This window comes from Aquarana catesbeiana, linkage group LG08 (assembly GCF_042186555.1).
Source record: "Aquarana catesbeiana isolate 2022-GZ linkage group LG08, ASM4218655v1, whole genome shotgun sequence".
NCBI classification, from domain to species: Eukaryota; Metazoa; Chordata; class Amphibia; order Anura; family Ranidae; genus Aquarana; species Aquarana catesbeiana.
In genome coordinates, this window is record NC_133331.1 from 101,233,991 (window position 1) to 101,252,412 (window position 18,422).

Genomic DNA, 18,422 nt, shown 5'->3' on the forward strand with positions numbered 1-18,422 from the left:
TTCACAGCTCTTACTGTGAAGAAACCTTTCCGTATTTGGAGATGAAATCTCTTTTCCTCCAGTCGTAAAGAGTGCCCCCTTGTCCTCTGTGTTGACCGTAAAGTGAATAACTCAACACCAAGTTCACTATATGGACCCCTTATATATTTAAACATGTTGATCATATCCCCCCTTATTCTCCTCTTCTCAAGAGTGAACAAATTCAGTTCCTCTAATCTTTCCTCATAGCTGAGCTCCCCCATGCCTCTTATCAGTTTGGTTGCCCTTCTCTGCACTTTCTCCAGTTCCCCGATATCCTTTTTGAGAACTGGTGTCCAAAACTGAACTGCATATTCCAGATGAGGTCTTACTAATGATTTTAACAGGGGCAAAATGATATCTCTCTCTCTGGAGTCCATACCTCTCTTAATACAAGAAAGAACTTTGCTCGCTTTGGAAACCGCAGCTTGGCATTGCATGCTATTATTGAGCTTATGATCTACCAAAACCCCCAGATCCTTCTCCACTACAGATTCCCCCAGTTGTACTCCCCCTAGCATGTATGATGCATGCATATTCTTAGCCCCCAAGTGCATAACTTTACATTTCTCAACATTAAACCTCATCTGCCACATAGTCGCCCAATTAGACAGAGCATTGAGGTCAGCTTGTAAATTGGAGACATCCTGTAAGGACGTTATTCCACTGCATAGCTTGGTGTCATCTGCAAAGACAGAAATGTTACTTTTGATCCCAGATCCAATATCATTTATAAAGATATTAAAGAGTAAGGGTCCCAGCACTGAACCTTGGGGTACACCACTGATAACCTTAGACCATTCAGAGTAAGAATCATTAACCACTACTCTCTGAATTCTGTCTTTTAGCCAGTTTTCTATCCATTTACAAACTGATATTTCCAAGCCTGTAGACTTTAACTTACACATGAGCCGTGTGTGCGGAACTGTATCAAACGCTTTTGCAAAATCCAAATAAACCACGTCCACAGCCACCCCTCTGTCCAAGGTTTTACTTACCTCTTCATAAAAAGAAATCAGGTTTGTCTGACAACTTCTGTCTTTCATGAACCCATGCTGTCTGTTGCTTAAAATGTTTTTTTCCAGCAAGAACTCGTCTATGTGGTCTTTTATTAAACACTCCAGTATCTTCCCGACTATAGAAGTTAAACTAACAGGTCTATAGTTACTTGGTAAAGACTTTGATCCCTTTTTAAATATAGGCACCACGTTCGCCCTGCGCCAATCCAGCGGTACTATTCCCGTCATTAATGAGTCCCTAAAAATTAGATACAATGGCTTTGAAATTACAGAGCTCAATTCTTTTAGGATCCGTGGGTGGATGCCATCAGGTCCAGGTGCTTTATCCACCTTTATTCTGTCTAAATATTTCTGGACCATATCCCTTTTGAGCCATTGTGGATCATTGGGGGCTGTGTCAATACCACCCCCCTTATGGACATGAGCTTCCCCATGCTCTTTTGTATATACAGAGCTGAAGAAAGTATTTAATAAATTAGCCTTCTCCTTGTCCCCAGTCACCCACTCTAGATTATTTTGTAAAGGGCCTACATGCTCAGACCTGACCTTTTTACTATTAATATATTTGAAGAATTTTTTGGGGTTTGTCCTACTATTTTTTGCGATCTCTCGTTCATTTTGAATTTTTGCACCCTTGATTTCCTTTTTACATATTCTGTTAAATTCTTTGTAGCATTTAAATGACACTAGTGTTCCTTCATTTTTATATTTTTTAAAAGCTCTTTTCTTATTGTTTATAGCTTTTCTAACTTTGACCGTGAGCCACATAGGCTTTCTTTTTAGCCTTTTAAACTTATTGCCCATGGGAATATACTTTGCAGTGAGGTCCCAAACAGTCTTTTTGAAGAATTCCCATTTCTGTTCTATGTTTATCGCTGCCAATATTCCCTCCCAGTCTAAGTCCTCGAGAGCAGCCCTCATCCTTGGAAAATTTGCTCTCTTGAAGTTAAGTGTTTTTATCTTTCCCTTATGTATTTCTTGTTTACAGCTAACATCAAATGAAATCATGTTATGGTCACTGCTACCCAGGTGTTCCTTTATCTGCACATTAGTAATAAGCTCTGCATGGTTTGAGATTACCAGGTCCAACAGAGCTTCATTCCTAGTTGGGGCCTCAATAAACTGGACCATAAAATTGTCCTGTACTAGGTTTATAAATTTTTGCCCTTTAACTGTCCCAGCAGTGCCATAATTGATGCATTTGGGTCTGGAGAATTTAAAGGCCAAGTCAACAATTTAAACAAATTGCTGCATTCCTCAAACCATTCTTGAACCATTTTTGCTGACATGGCACATTATCCTGTTTCCATTAAGGGGTGTACTTGGTCAGCAAAAATGTTTACGTAGGTGGTACATGTTACGTAACATCCACATGAATGACTAGACCAAGATTTCCCAGAAGAACATTGCCCAAAAGCATCACACTTCCTCCATTGGCTTACCTTTTTCCCATACTGAATCCTGGTGTTATCGCTTCCCCAAGTAAGTGACCCACACACACCCAGCCATCCACATGATGTAAAAGAACATGTGATTCATCAGACCAGGACACCTTCTTCCATTGCTTCGTGGTCCAGTTCTGATGCTCATGTGCCCATTGTAGGCACTTTTGGCTGTGAACAAAGGCCATCATGGGCACTATGACAGGTCTGAGGCTGCACAGCCCCATATATAACAAACTGCTATGCCTATATTTTTCTGCTTTGAACATATCAACTTCAGGGACGATGTGTTTACTTGCTGCCTAATGTATCCCACAGACTTTCTGATTTCATTGTAGCAGGATAAGCATTGTTATTCATTTAACCTGTCAGTGGTCATAATGCTGGATGATTGGTGTATGTCAAATAGGCTTGCATGTCTAAGGCCATGTCTGACCAGGGAGAGCTCCAATGTAATGCACAACTGATAATATACCAGAAACATTTACTGTGCCCTACAGCTGCCACTTTATTAATACTGTAGCTTTACTCATACAGCTGACATAACATTGCTCTGCTTAGACCCCTTTCACACTGCAGCACTGCTAAAACAGCGCTAACGTGCCGGTCATTTTTGCGGTGCTTTGGCAGATTTTAGCGGTGCTTTTGCAGCACTTTTTTTTTTACGGGTACTAGCAGGGCAGATCTTTTAAAGGGGAAAAGTCCAGTTTTGTGGCGCTTTCAAGGCACTTTTAAGGCGCTTTGGAAGTGCTGCCCATTCATTTCAATGGGCAGGGGCGTTTTGGGAGCGCTATTTATAGTGCTCCCAAACCGCCCCAAAGATGCTGCTTGTAGGAATTTTTCTAACGTCCCACAAGCGAACCGCCCGAGTGTGAAAGCACTCATTGCAATTAATGGGAGGCAGTTTTCAGGTGCCTTTATTGCCGCGTACACACGAGCGGACTTTTCAGCATCAAAGGTCCGACGGTCTTTCCGACGGACTTTCGACGGAGTTTCGAACGACCGGACTTGCCCCCACATGAACAGACTAAAGTCCGTTCGAAAGTCCGTTGGTTTGAACGTGTTGACGTACGAAGGGACTAGAATAAGGAAGTTCATAGCCAGTAGCCAATAGCTGCCCTTGCGTCCTTTTTTGTCCGTCGGACTAGCATACAGACGAACGGATTTTTCTACCGGACTCGAGTCAGTCGGAAAGATTTGAAACATGCTCCAAATCTAAAGCCTGTCTGATTTTCGACAGAAAAAGTCCACTGAAGGTCCGATGAAGCCCACACACGGCTGGATTGTCCGACGGATTCGTTCCATCGGACCAATCCGGTTGAAAAGTCTGCCCGTGTGTACGTGGCTTTAGAGGCTATTTCTAGCGCTAAATTGCCTGAAAACTGCCTCAGTGTGAAAGGGATCTTAGGGTCAGCAGTGGCGATTTCTCTGACATACTTTAAATAGTGGATGTACATGTTGGGCAAATGAACGATGATCCAAAAGTCAGTTCGTTTCTGGATTTTTGGAGACATTTGTAGATGGAAATTTATTTCTAGTGGCCCACATTTTGCTCAGTACCTTATGGTAATAGTCTGGGATGTAATCCCTCTAGATCAGCCATTTCCATAATGGAAGAACCCTAAAATAATTTTCAGAACTTGGGAAACCCCTAGTAAAAAGATCCCATCTATAGCTAATAGTACATTATCAGTTAGTAAATATACAAAACAGAGTTCCGTGAATCTAAAGTATTTAACAACTAAAGAGGATAATTTTTCAACACTCATCTGCTCTATATGAAAAACTAAAATGAAATTAATAAAAAATTATAATAGCCAGAAAAAAAGATGCAGATAGTGAACAGTTTAGTACCATTTTACATTGGTGGACAGCGGTAGAAATACTACCTTTACACTGGTGGTCAGTAAGAAAATAGCCCCTTAAAGTGGATGTAAACCCTCACATATACCCAGTGAAGTGAACAGCCGAAGATGATACACAGGGAAACAAATCATCCTACATAAGTTTTACATGTATAGCTGCTGTCTTCAGCTTTATATATTCTTTAGAAAGTGCACATCAGGTTAGAGATTTCCTCTTCCTGTTCAGCACTGAGTGTGAAGTCTGGGCATACAGCCAAGACAGCTGATTGGAGGAAAGGCACACCCCCCCCCCCCACTCCACATAGGCAGAGACAGGCAGAGACTTGCAGAGCTGTTTTGTGAATAGTTCAGCTTTCTGCTTATCTATTTAAAGCAACCTCCCACAACACAAAATTCAGGCTGGTTTTATCACAGTTGACGGAGAACTTGTCAGAAGTTATCATGCTGATAACAGAAGAACGGAGCAGGAGAAAGCCACAGGACATATAGCTTTGAACTGAGATAAGAAAACACTGCAGATATACGTGCCCAGCTCAAATTTTATGAATTGGGTTTACATCCACTTTAATGACTTATGGTCATTGGGAGACAGGGCCTCTTATACCGCTGGTCAGTGGGTGAAGGACTCCCTTACACTGGTTGTCACTGGGAGAAGGGCTCCCTTATACTGGTAATCAGTGGGAGAAGGACTCTCTCACACTGGTGGTCACTGGGAGAATGGCTCCCTTATACTGGTAATCAGTGGGAGCAGTGTTCCCTTACACTGGTGGTCAGTGGGAAAAGGGCTCCCTTATACTAGTAATCAGTGGGAGAAGGGTTCTCTAAAACTGATGGTCAGTGGAAGAAGGGCTCCCTTACATTGGTGGTCAGTGGGATAATGGCCCACTTACAATGGTAGTCAGTGGAATAAGGACTCCCATACACTGATTGTCAGTGGGTATGGGCTCCCTTACACTGGTGGTCAGCGGAGAAAGGCTCCCTTACACAGGAGGTCAGTGGGAGAAAGGCTCCCTTACACAGGTGGTCAGTTGGAGAAGGTCTCTCTTACATGTCAGTCGAAGAAAGGTCCCCACTTACAATGGTGGTCAGTAGAAAAAGAGCTTTCTTGCACTGGTGACCAGTGGCCTAAGGGCCCACTTACAATGGTGGTCAGTGGAAAAAGGTCTTACTTACACTAGCAGTCAGTGGAATAAGGACCCGTTTACAATGATGGTCTGTGGAAGAAAGTCACCCTTACACTAGCAGTCATTAGAATAAGGGCCCATTTATAACGGTGGTCAGTGAAAGAAAGGTTTCCTTACACTGATGGTCAATGCAGAAGGGCTCCCTTACACTGGTTTGAGTGCCAAAACACCATAAATTAGAAGCCACTAAAAAAGTAAGGAATAGTATTTGTTAAAAGAGATGTAAAACGGGTGCAAGCAATAGGTACTACTCCCAAGAAAGGCAATAGAATGTAACATTTTACTTACAAACATGAGGCGGGTGGGTATGTTGTCTGACTGAACCAGGGGATTCTTGTACAGCCAAATCTCTTCCGGCTGGATAACCCGCTGAAAGGGGTCCAAAAACTCAGTAAACCTGAAAATAGAATAAAACAAGGAGTGCAAACTATTAGTCTCCTCATGCAAGATAATAATAGGGGCTGTATTACCATAAACAAAACCCAGACATAGAAACACAGTATAAACTTTATGGTGCCCTAATGTTATCCTGAATACAAGAAAAGAGTGCAAGATACATACATCATCTTCCTAAAGCACGGGTTCACTTTAAAGTAGATATGAACCCAAAATGGATGACATTTGCTAAAGCACTGCCTTTCTTAAACAGTGCCATCTTTTTTTCTTTTAGAGAATACTGTATACATGTTTCTTCTTTTTTTAAACTTTTTTTGCAGCCACTGACAGTGGTGGATAGTGCCTGCACAATGAGAATCAGCATGGACCTTTCACCTTCGACAGACAGTCATGTGACTGGAAGAGAGCACAGGAGAAGAACTCAGAGACAAGGGCAAAGCGTTGTCACCCCAAAACAAGACGTGTTTCCATAGAAGACATTATTTTAACAAAAGCTGCAAATTGGAAAAAAATTTGCTTTTGAAATAACACATTGACGTTTATATAATATTTTAGTGACTATGTTTGCATCTACTTTAAAGCCAAATTCTCCTTTGAACCCCTCAGCTCAACTCCCTCGTCTTCCCACACTCCACACACCTATTTTTTAAAAAATTTTCTTTATCAGTTTTTCCTATAACCATTCTTGTCACTCCTTCTTATTTCTAACACTACACATCGCAACATCCTAAGCCAAACATCCACATACTGTATAAACAGGAGAAAAAAATCAAAATTGAGCAGCAAAATCTGCAAATGCTGAAAACAAAGAAAAATTGTTTGTAGCCTTTAAAAACAGACATGTTTATTTAATAGATTTTATTATTGGAATTCCAATTGTGAGATTTCATGATATTGTCCGAAAATAAGTTTTTATATTTTTTAATTTTTATATCAAAATATTGGGTATAATGCATTGCCACGTACTGGATTGTTTAGCCATTGTTTATATATGCAATTTTTGTGTATGTTTTTTATCAAGCGGGGTGTTATTTGAAGTGCCTGTATGACCGCATCCTTCTGTTAGCTTTGAAACAGCCTACGAGGACACTTCTGGGATTTCACTCATGGAAATAGTTTCCCCGCCTTGCGCTGTGTCATGTGACGCTGCACTGTGTCATGTAATGCAGCGTTCGGTAACCATGGTGATCGTCTCCACATTATTTAAAGCGGGTGTACACGTCACTTCCGTATTTGCTGACAAAGTCCTGCCCACTGGGACGTAACGCGTACGGATGGACAGAAGTCTTGTGACATCACCCGCGGCCATCTCAGACTCTGTTATACACACACACTGTTTTACCAGGCACTTAGTTGAAGTGCCATATTTGTAAGTTTTATTCTGTTTTATTTCCAATTAATTAGTTTATACCTGCGGAGAGCACTATGTATTGTCTTATATTTGCATGATCCATGCGGCTTTGGAGTGGAAAGTGTTTACTTTCGTATCTTGAACCGACCAAAGAGGGGAAGTTCCAGGATTGGCTTGCTGCATCTTTGATTCATTATCATATACCCCCAGTGGGAAAGTGTATCAGACCCTCTATAATCAAAGGGTCCACTCTGTGAGGTGGGCTGCCATTTCTATCATTAGTGGAGGTTCCGTTTTCCCACGAAGTCACCTGCATGCTTTGTCTGTATCTCATCACTGAAGACATCACAGATTGTGTTGTTTGTTGATTTATGGACTTATTCTTTTAGCGCTGCACTGTCTTTTTATATTTTTGCCCTTGGGGGGTGAGCAGCTTCCATAGAAAAAGGTTATTCACATTGCGCTAATTTGTTTTCTCTTTTTATTTCTGTTTATACAATTTTTCTTAAAACTAGCGGCAATAATGGAAGTTTTTCAATATTTAGAAAAACGGGAAATTAAAATTAGTGAGGTTTTCTCTAGCAATTTATCTAATGAACCCATTAATGATATGTCTCAGTCTTTTAAAAAATTGGGTCATATTTTTGAAAAAAAGATAAAAACTTGGTGGGACATAACGTCTTTCGAGCAACATCTATCAGCTAAACTTATCCCAAGACGTCTAAGATGGGATTTACCTCCCAATGATGGCCTTCTGGATGAGGATTCCATGACTGAATGGAGTGTTTTTTTTTATTAAGAAAGGTTTTGAGTTACAAGATTTTGTTTTAACACGTAAACAAAGGAAAATGGAGACTCTTGACTCTCAAATTAGGGATATTACCAATAGTTTGGAGTCCCTTAAAGAGAGTGAAGAGTTTCTTACATTATCAGGTGAACAGAAGAATAAGCTCATTAAATGGGATTTATAGATCCAGAATAAGAAATAAGAAAAAAAAAAAAAACATTAGAGACCTGAATGACTTTGGTGGAGGGAATATATTTAAATGGCAAAATATCCCCAATTCTACTAATAATGTTACCATCAATTTTCCTCCTAATAGAACCATTAATGATATACCAACAGGGACCCGGTTCATGAATATGATCTCCCTCAACAAGTAAAATATTTTTTTCCTCAGGAGAGAAAATCTCTTTAGAGGAAACAATAAAAGGGGAAAGAACAAAAGGGGAAAAGGTAGAGGAGGGAATCATCCACAACCTACTTTTGGGGATGGTAACCAATCCTCTTCTCCTTACTATCAGAATTCTTCCTATAATTGGAGAGATAACGACAATATGGGGATAGTGGGGATCACTCTAATAGAGGGAGACCCCCTTTTCCCATGATAGACCTATTCCCACTCATAATAGGTTTGCGCCCCTATCAGATCAAACCCCCTCTGGTGGAGGGGATTTTTTAGGGTCGCACAGGGGACAGGGGCAAGGCCCACCATTATACAAACCCAATCTAGAAGAGTGGTGGAGGCAGCCACCACCACACACACCACCCAGTGCCGGCCCCCTAAGAAAATGAAAAGAAAGAGAGGAAGAAGAGGGGTAGGCGATTACAAAAGGCCCAAACCCCAATAGGAACAGGAACATACAACCTAAGCGGTTTTTCACTTAATGATGATGAAATAAGAGTGTTAGATAGAGGCCTAAAGTTTGCTCCTACTAAAAACTTAAACAAGTTTCAAACATATGTGAGCTTACAGAAGTATAATACAACTCTCAATATGAAAAAATGAAAAAATATTTTTTATTTAACCCATGTAAAAGTTTAGTATCCACAAGAGGTGATCATTCGAGTTTACGTAATAAGTCGATTTTCAATCCTCTTAATGTGGAAAACAAATTCATGGAGGTGTTTAAGAATATGGTCTCAAAAGATCTGGAGGAACTTAAAGTTAAGAAAATATTAGATCCTCAATATATCAAGCGGGGTATGGAATCTCTAGAAAAGCGTAAAGAGATTGTCAAACGCCCTGCTGATAAAGGGGGAGGTTTGGTTGTTTTAAGTAAAGAATATTACCAGTCGGAAATGAGTCGCTTATTGAGTGATGGCGATACCTATAAAATTTTAAACAAAGACCCTATGCTACCTTTTAAGGATGAATTACATTCAATTATAGAGGATGGGAAGGATCAAAGAATCTTAACAAAGAAGGAGGCAGCATATCTAGATCCATTGTTCTGTAGAACACCCATTATATATTTTCTCCCGAAAATCCATAAAGACAGTGCCAACCCTCCGGGGAGGCAAATTGCCAACAGGATTGATTCTGTTTCTGCTAGATTAGGTCAATATATAGATTCCTTTCTACAGCCATTGGTGTTAAAAACTCTGACCTTTTTAAAAGACACAAAACACATTATACAGATATTGGATACACTTGTATGTTCCTCATCTAGTATATTAGTCACGGCGGACGCGAGTTCATTATATACTATTATAGGACATAATGACGCCATGACTTCAGTTGAATGGGCTCTTTCTTCATCCACCTTGTCGGGTCGACATCAGGAATTTCTGTTGAGCAGCCTTAATTTTTGCCTTTCCAATAACTATTTTTGGCACAATAAAGATTATTATTTGCAGAACACAGGGGTAGCGATGGGGGCTCGTTTTGCTCCCAGTGTGGCCAACCTATTCATGGCACGCTGGGAGGAGGAAGCCATTTTTAAACATCGCCCCCCCTGAACTGATCTGCTATCGCAGATTTATTGATGACCTTATCATGATATGGGACGGGGAGAGATCCACCCTTGAGACCTTTATTCAATCATTGAACACCAATGATAAAAACATCTCCCTTACGTGGAATATTGATCATGAGAAAATCGTTTTCCTGGATCTGGAAATTAATAAAGATATTGATCATTTCAGATTATGCAATCACTTTAAACCTACTAATCGTAACTCTTACAATAGCCTGGGGAGTTGCCACCATCATTCATGGTTGTGCAATATCCCCAGGGGACAGTTTATTAGGTTACATCGTTATTGTACTCGAGAAGACAATTTTATTAGACAATCACAAGTGTTAACCTCTAGATTTGAACACAAAGGATATGATAGATCTAGTTTAGATGAGGAAAAAGATGAAGTTAAGACCATGGACAGACAAATATTGGTCTCCAGTCCAAACAAAAATTCTAATACAGATGATCATAATTTTAGAATGATATTAGATTATAATGCCAGCATAAAAAATTTGAGAACATTATGCTAAGGAATTGGTCTATTTTGAAGCAGGACAAGGTGCTTGGTCCAGTTTTACCAGCTTGTCCGCAATTCATATATAAGAAGGCTCCATCTTTAAGGGATCGTCTAGCTCCCAGTGTATTAAATCCCCCTATCCCCTCTGAGAATAGATTATTTTCTTATTTAGGTGGATTTTATGCTTGTGGACAATGCATTCCCTGTAGGCACTCCAAAGTAAATGTCAAAAAACGTAAAAAGTTTTTAGCATCAGCAACAAATAAAGAATATAATATTCAACAATTGATTACATGCGATACTATAGGAGTGGTCTATATGTTAGAGTGTGAATGTGGGTTGCAATATATAGGTAGAATATATAGGTCCTTACATGTTCGGTTGGCAGAACATATTAATAATATTAAAAAAGGCTTGAAAACCCATAATGTGTCCCGACATTTCAAACAGTTCCACCAACAAAACCCTAAGGGTCTTAAATTTTGGGGGATTGAAAGGGTAACCAAACAGTGGAGGGGGGGTAATTGTATTCGCCAGTTGAGCCGTAGGGAATCTTACTGGATATATGAGACCAGTGTATTAACCCCTGGGGGATTAAACGTTGATTTTGATATTAATTGTTTTATTACAGATCAGTGATTGTAATGATTTATATTTATTGATGGCCGCGGATGACGTCATGTTTATTGATAGATTTTGTTATTGGAATTCCAATTGTGAGATTTTATGATATTGTCCAAAAAGTATTTTTTATATTTTTTAATTTTTATATCAAAATATTGGGTATAATGCATTGCCACATACTGGATTATTTGGCCATTGTTTATATATGCAATTTTTATGTATGTTTTTTTATCAAGCGGGGTGTTATTTGAAGTGGATTTCACCCATGGAAATAGTTTACCCCGCCTTGCGCTGTGTCATGTGACACTGTGCTGTGTCATGTGATGTGGCGTTTGGTAACCATGGTGATCGTCTCCACATTATTTAAAGCGGGTGTCCACGTGACTTCCGTATCCGCTGACAAAGTCCCCTGCCAATTACATTTATACAGTAATCAGTGGCTATTTTTAGCTCTGATCGCTGTATAAATGTCACTAGTCCCAAAAAAGTGTCAAGTGTCCAATCTGTCCGCTGCAATGTCGCAGTCATGATAAAAATTGCTGGTCACCGCCATTAGTAAAAAAAAAAATAATAAAAATGACATAACTCTATCCCCTATTTTGTAGAAGCTATAACTTTTGCGCAAACCAATCAATATACAGTTCTTGCGATTTTTTTTTTTTTTAACAAAAATATGTAGAAGAATACATATTGGCCTAAACTAATGAAGACTTTTTTTTTGAGGGGATCAAATACCACCAAAAAAAAGCTCTATTTGTGGGAAAAAAAGGACAATTGTCAGTTAAAGCGACGCATTGCCAAATCGCAAAAAATGGCCTGGTCAGGAAGGGGGTAAATTCTTCCGGGGTTGAAGTGGTTAAAGAAGTTATAGACAAGCCGCAATGAAGTTGCGCAAGGATTTCGGATTCGAAATTGTGAGACTTTGAAGCCGCGGCAATGTGAACAAGGGCAAAATCATAATGTACTGCTGCTCCATCACTGTCCAGTCTCAGACTGGAGAAAATCCTATATCAGGCTGCCATACATTATTGCAGTGTAGCCTGTAAAGTGATCCAGGACCTGGCTGTGCTGTCTGGCAGCTGTGTCTGTATCACGTAAATGGTTGGACAGAATGACAAATAAGTGTGTATCTAGCTGGTTGCCTGTAGTCCAGCTTTAACACATTTCATAAAATTTTACATCTCTCTAGCTCATACAGTGCCTTAAAAAAGTATTCATACCCCTTGAAATTTTCCACATTTTGTCATGTTACAACCAAAAATGTAAATGTATTTCTTATGGGATTTTATGTGATAGACCAACACAAAATGGTACATAATTGTGAAGTGGAAGGAAAATGATAAATGGTTTTCAAATTATTTTACAAATAAATATGTTAAAAGTGTCACGTGCATTTGTATTCAGCCCCCCTGAGTCAATACTTTGTAGAATCACCTTTCGCTGCTATTACAGCTGTAAGTCTTTTTGGGGATGTCTCTACCAGCTTTGAACATCTAGAGAGTGACATTTTTGCCCATTCTATGCAAAATAGCTCAAGCTCTGTCAGATTGGATGGAGAGCGTCTGTGAACAGCAATTTTCAAGTCTTGCCGCAGATTCTCAATTGGATTTAGGTCTGCAATTTGACTGGGCCATGCGAACACATGAATATGCTTTGATCTAAACCATTCCATTGTAGCTCTGGCTGTATGTTTAGGGCCATTGTCCTGCTGGAAGGTGGACAGGTTTTCTTCTAAGATTGCCTTGTATTTGGCTTCATCCATCTTTCCATCAACTCTGACCAGCTTCCCTGTCCCTGCTGAAGAAAAGCATCCCCACAACATGATGCTGCCACCACCATGTTTCACGGTGGGGATGGTGTGTTCAGGGTGATGTACAGTGTTAGTTTTCCGCCACACATACCGTTTTGATTTTAGGCCACAAATTTTAATTTTGGTCTCATCTGACCAGAGCACCTTCTTCCACATGTTTGCTGTGTCCCCCACATGGCTTCTCGCAAATGTGACTTCTTATGGCTTTCTTTCAACAATGGCTTTCTTCTTGTAACTCTTCCATAAAGGCCAGATTTGTGGAGTGCACGACTAATCGTTGTCCTGTGGACAGATTCTCCCACCTTAGCTGTGGATCTCTGCAGCTCCTCCAGAGTTACCATGGGCCTCTTGGCTGCTCCTCTGATTATTGATCTCCTTGCCCGGCCTGTCAGTTTAGGTGGATGGCCATGTCTTGGTCAGTTTGCGGTTGTGCCATACTCTATCCATTTTCGGATAATGGATTGAACAGTGCTCTGTGAGATGTTCAAAGCTTGAGATATTTTTTTTATAACCTAACCCTGTTTTAAACTTCTCCACAACTTTATCCCTGACCTGTCTGGTGTGTTCCTTGGCCTTCATGATGCTTTTTGTTCACTAAGGTTCTCTGACAAACCTCTGAGAGCTTCACAGAACAGCTGTGTTTATACTGAGAATAAATTACATACAGGTGACTTCTGAAGGCAATTGGTTCCGCTAGATTTTAGTTAGGAGTAGCAGAATAAAGGGGGCTGAATACGAATGTACGCCACACTTTTCACATATTTATTTGGAAATTTTTTTGAAAATCATTTATCATTTTCCTTACACTTCACAATTCTGTGCCACTTTGTGTTGGTCTATCACATAAAATCCCAATAAAATACATTTATGTTTTTTGGTTGTAACATGACAAAATGTGGGAAATTTCAAGGGGTATGAATACTTTTTCAAAGTACTGTACATAGGCTTTATTATTATCAATCAAATCCTCCAAATTAGACGTGGCTTAGTCACTAATTTGTACTAACTATTTCTGTGTCATGCATATATAATAAACAGTGACTGAACCCTTAGCTGTGAAAACTGATTTTCAGCTTTTAAAAACCTGTTATTTCTGACTAACAGCTGTGCATTTTTATTAAATCCCTCTGTAGGTATTATATGCAAACTCCGAGAGATGTCTCTGCACTAACTAAATCATTTTGCTTTCAAGACCTGACTTGCTTGCACAATTATTTGCTGAATGTAAAAGATGTGTTTAAGCAAGAACTCCGGGAAGCCCTACTTTTATTTAAAATGTGCCTTTTAATGTATGGCACTGCAGATTAAACTGCTGGCAAAAATGGCTAAGAAGCACCAATACACAACATTCTGTGTGGATGTGAAGGGTCTCATTTATCCAGATCATGTTATATCTAGTAGTAGTTAGTCACATTCAGCTGCATTTGTTCTATAATGTTGATGGCTTCTTCAGTTCTAATGGGTATCAGGAAGATAACCCCGTTTTATAGCCACACAGGTAGCACAGACACCTGTGAAAGCTAAACTCAGGATAAACTACCAACAGAGGTAGAGAGACAGTCAACAGTAAATGGCTTCAAACATGCTTGGGATAAACATAGATCTATAGTCAGACAAGATTCATGAAAAAAAACACAAAAAAAACTAATAAAAACAAAAAAAAACCCACAAAAAACAAAAAAAAAAAAAAAAAAAAAAATGGGCAAACTCGATGGACTACTCAGTCTTTTTCTGACGTCACTTTTTTATGTTTCTACGTAACTCACCCCAAGGGTTAACTGCTTGCTTCTGGCTAGGGGACGGGGAAAGCACTTTTACTAACCTGATCCTCTACTCCTGTAGGCTTTTCTGCACTGCAAGATTGGTTGTGGCAGTCCCTAATGCAGGGTGTGTTGTAATGACCGCCTCCTATGTCTCATTCACATGGGCATACCACAGCATATGTTTGTGTGGGCCGTGTTTGCCTGCATGGAGGTGCATAGGTGTTCATCTCCATGCATGTAGTCCCTTTGTCAAATCTCAAGCATGGACACAGCCTCTGCTCTCGATTTGACAGCTGTGTGTGTGTGTGGCCCCGAATATAGACAGTGTGCACCCACACAAGCATGGTTGTCACATTGGTAGGGGCTGCTGTGTCCATTCAGCCGCTGCATCCCAATTGACATAAATGGGACTGGATGCACGGAACATCTCTGCATCCACTTGCAGGCATACACGGCTATCGCATGTAGTATGTTTGTGAGAGTGAGGCCTATGATATAGGTAGACTGTTGGCCTCAGTATATATATATATATATATATATATATATATATATATATATATATATATATATATATATATACAGATATATATATATATATATATATATATATATATACAGATATATATATATATATATATATATATATATATACAGATATATATATATATATATATATATATATATATATATATATATATATATATATATATATATATATACATACAGTATCTCACAAAGGTGAGTACACCCCTCACATTTTTGTAAATATTTTATTATATCTTTTCATGTGACAACACTGAAGAATTGACACTTTGCTACAATGTAAAGTAGTGAGTGTACAGCTTGTATAACAGTGTACAATTGCTGTCCCCTCAAAATAACTCAACACACAGCCATTAATGCCTAAACCGCTGGCAACAAAAGTGAGTACACCCCTAAGTGAAAATGTCCAAATTGGGCCCGATTAGCCATTTTGGGCCCGATTAGCCATTTTCCCTTGTTGGTGTCATGTGACTCGTTAGTGTTACAAGGTCTCAGGTGTAAATGGGGAACAGGTGTGTTAAATTTGGTGTTATCGCTCTCAATCTCTCATACTGGACACTGGAAGTTCAAAATGGCACTTCATGGCAAAGAACTGTCTGAGGATCTGAAAAAAAGAATTGTTGCTCTACATAAAGATGGCCTAGGCTAATGGAAGATTGCCAAGACCCTGAAACTGAGCTGCAGCACGGTGGCCAAGACCATACAGCGGTTTAACAGGACAGGTTCCACTCAGAACAGGCCGTGCCATGGTCGAAGAAGTTGTATGCGTCATATCGAGAGGTTGTCTTTGGGAAATAGATGTATGAGTGCTGCCAGCATTGCTCCAGAAGTTGGAGGGGTGGGGGGTCAGCTTGTCAATGCTCAGGCCATACGCCGCACACTGCATCAAATTGGTCTGCATGGCTGTCGTCCTAGAAGGAAGTCTCTTCTAAAGATGATGCATAAGAAAGCCCACAAACAGTTTGCTGAAGACAAGCAGACTAAAGACATGGATTACTGGAACCATGTTCTGTGATCTGATGAGACCAAGATAAACTTATTTGGTTCGGATGGTGTCAAGCGTGTGTGGCGGCAACCAGGTGAGGAGTACAAAGACAAGTGTTTCTTGCCTACAGTCAAGCATGGTGATGGGAGTGTCATGGTCTGGGGCTGCATGAGTGCTGCCGGCACTGGGGAGCTACAGTTCATTGAAAGAACCATGAATGCCAACATGTACTGTGGCATACTGAAGCAGAGCATGATCCCCTCCCTTCAGAGACTGGGCCGCAGGGCAGTATTCCAACAGGATAACGACCCCAAACACTCCTCCAAGACGACCGCTGCCTTAAAGAAGCTGAGGGAAAAGGTGATGGACCGGCCAAGTATGTCTCCAGACCTAAACCCTATAGAGCATCTGTGGGGCATCCTCAAATGGAAGGTGGAGGAGCGCAAGGTCTCTAACATCCACCAGCTTCGTGATGTCATCATGGAGGAGTGGAAGAGGACTCCAGTGGCAACCTGTGAAACTCCGGTGAACTCCATGCCCAAGAGGGTTAAGGCAGTGCTGAAAAATAATGGTGGCCACACAAAATATTGACACTCTGGGCCCAATTTTCACTTACTCACTTTTGTTGCCAAGGGTTTAGACATTAATGGCTGTGTGTTGAGTTATTTTGAGGGGACAGCAATGTTGTCACATGAAAAAGATATAATAAAATATTTACAAAAATGTGAGGGGTATACTCACTTTTGTGGGATACTGTATATTGTTTTGCACCTAGGTTTTATTCATGTTTCTGCACTTGCATTTAATGTTTTATCTGAAATCCACTATGCTGTACAATCACCGACCCAGGGTGAACAAAAAAAATCTCACAGATCCGCTCATCCATACAAGCAATGTGGATGCTGCGATTTCCCCCGACGCGCTATTGTATTCTCACAGTGGAGACTCCCCCTTATCAAAATACACTGATTAGCACTGCAGTCAGGCTGATCGAATGCTGGTTTTCTGGTGGGACCATTTAACAGAAGCTGGTCATTAGAACAGAAAGGGGTTCACACAAATTGAAATTCAGCCATTTCCTGCTGAACTGGCTGAATATCGATACATGTATACGCAGCTTTACATTCTGGTGCCACAACTCAGGTTAATCACTGTGCACAACAGTGGCGGCTGGTGCTGGAGAATTTGGGGGGGGGGGGGGGGGGGCATCCTCTGTGTACACAGTACTGCCATTAGTCTATCTGTCCCTGGCGCTGAGTGAGTCGCACTTTTGCACACTCTTCTCATGGCCGGCACTGGTCACGTGACCCCCCCCGCCCTCCCTCTCTCCTGGTATGTCTTACTGAGAGCGGCGGGCACATGAGGGGTTAAGTTATGTGTCCGGCCAGAGGTGCTCCTCTCCCCCTGACATTCCATCACTGCTCCCCGCCGCCTCACTGGCTCAGCTGACCTGTCAGGTATGAAGAGAGTGGTGTCTCTCTGAATGGCCGGGAAGCCAAAAGCCAATGCCAATTTACTGGCATCACAGGGTGGGAGGACTCGAGGCGCAGAGCACTACGTCCTGAGGACAATGTAAAACTGGCCAATTAGGGCCTTGGCATGTGGTCATGTGCCTGTGGGGGGGGTGAAGGACCTGGTAGAAACCTATTGGTATGGCGCCCCGCACAGTGTACAGGCACACAGATAGTGCGAGCTGGGGGGGGGGGCGCCGCGGGCTGTGGTGGCTGTGCCCCTGCACCCCTTGTGGATTGTCCACTGGTGTACAAGGTGATCAGCAAGGACTCCAAAAGTCATCAATGGTATTAGTAACAGAAAAGTCAAAGCCTGAAGTAAATGGACAGAGTTTAAAGCTGAACTCCAGCTTCTGTTACACTTTACAAAGTTTGTTTGGGCCAAGTTGGCTATGTTCCTCACTAACATTTGAGGCTGCTGGATGTGCTCATACCTGGAACACAATAGTCTATCTAAGAGGCGCTCAGCCATTCATAGAAAGTATTCTAGCAATGAATACAAAGCTTCCTCTGATTGGCTGAGCCAGAGAGGCAGGCTGATGTATTGTATTCATTGCTAGAATACATCACTTTTTATAAATGGTTAAGTGCCGCTCAGATAGACTCTATTGTGTTCCGAGTAAGAGACAGCAAGGTCTCGGCCCTCACC

General features: G+C 40.9%; 1 protein-coding gene across 1 annotated transcript in view; it reads right to left on the reverse strand.

Annotated features, from left to right (window-relative positions):
• The window catches only part of PLPP4 (phospholipid phosphatase 4), a 361,311-nt gene that overhangs the window by 165,586 nt on the left and 177,303 nt on the right, over positions 1-18,422 (reverse strand). Inside the window, exon 2 of the mRNA XM_073596234.1 lies at positions 5,817-5,925. Coding sequence (XP_073452335.1) covers positions 5,817-5,925 — 109 coding nt within the window. The remainder of the gene's footprint in view (positions 1-5,816; positions 5,926-18,422) is intronic.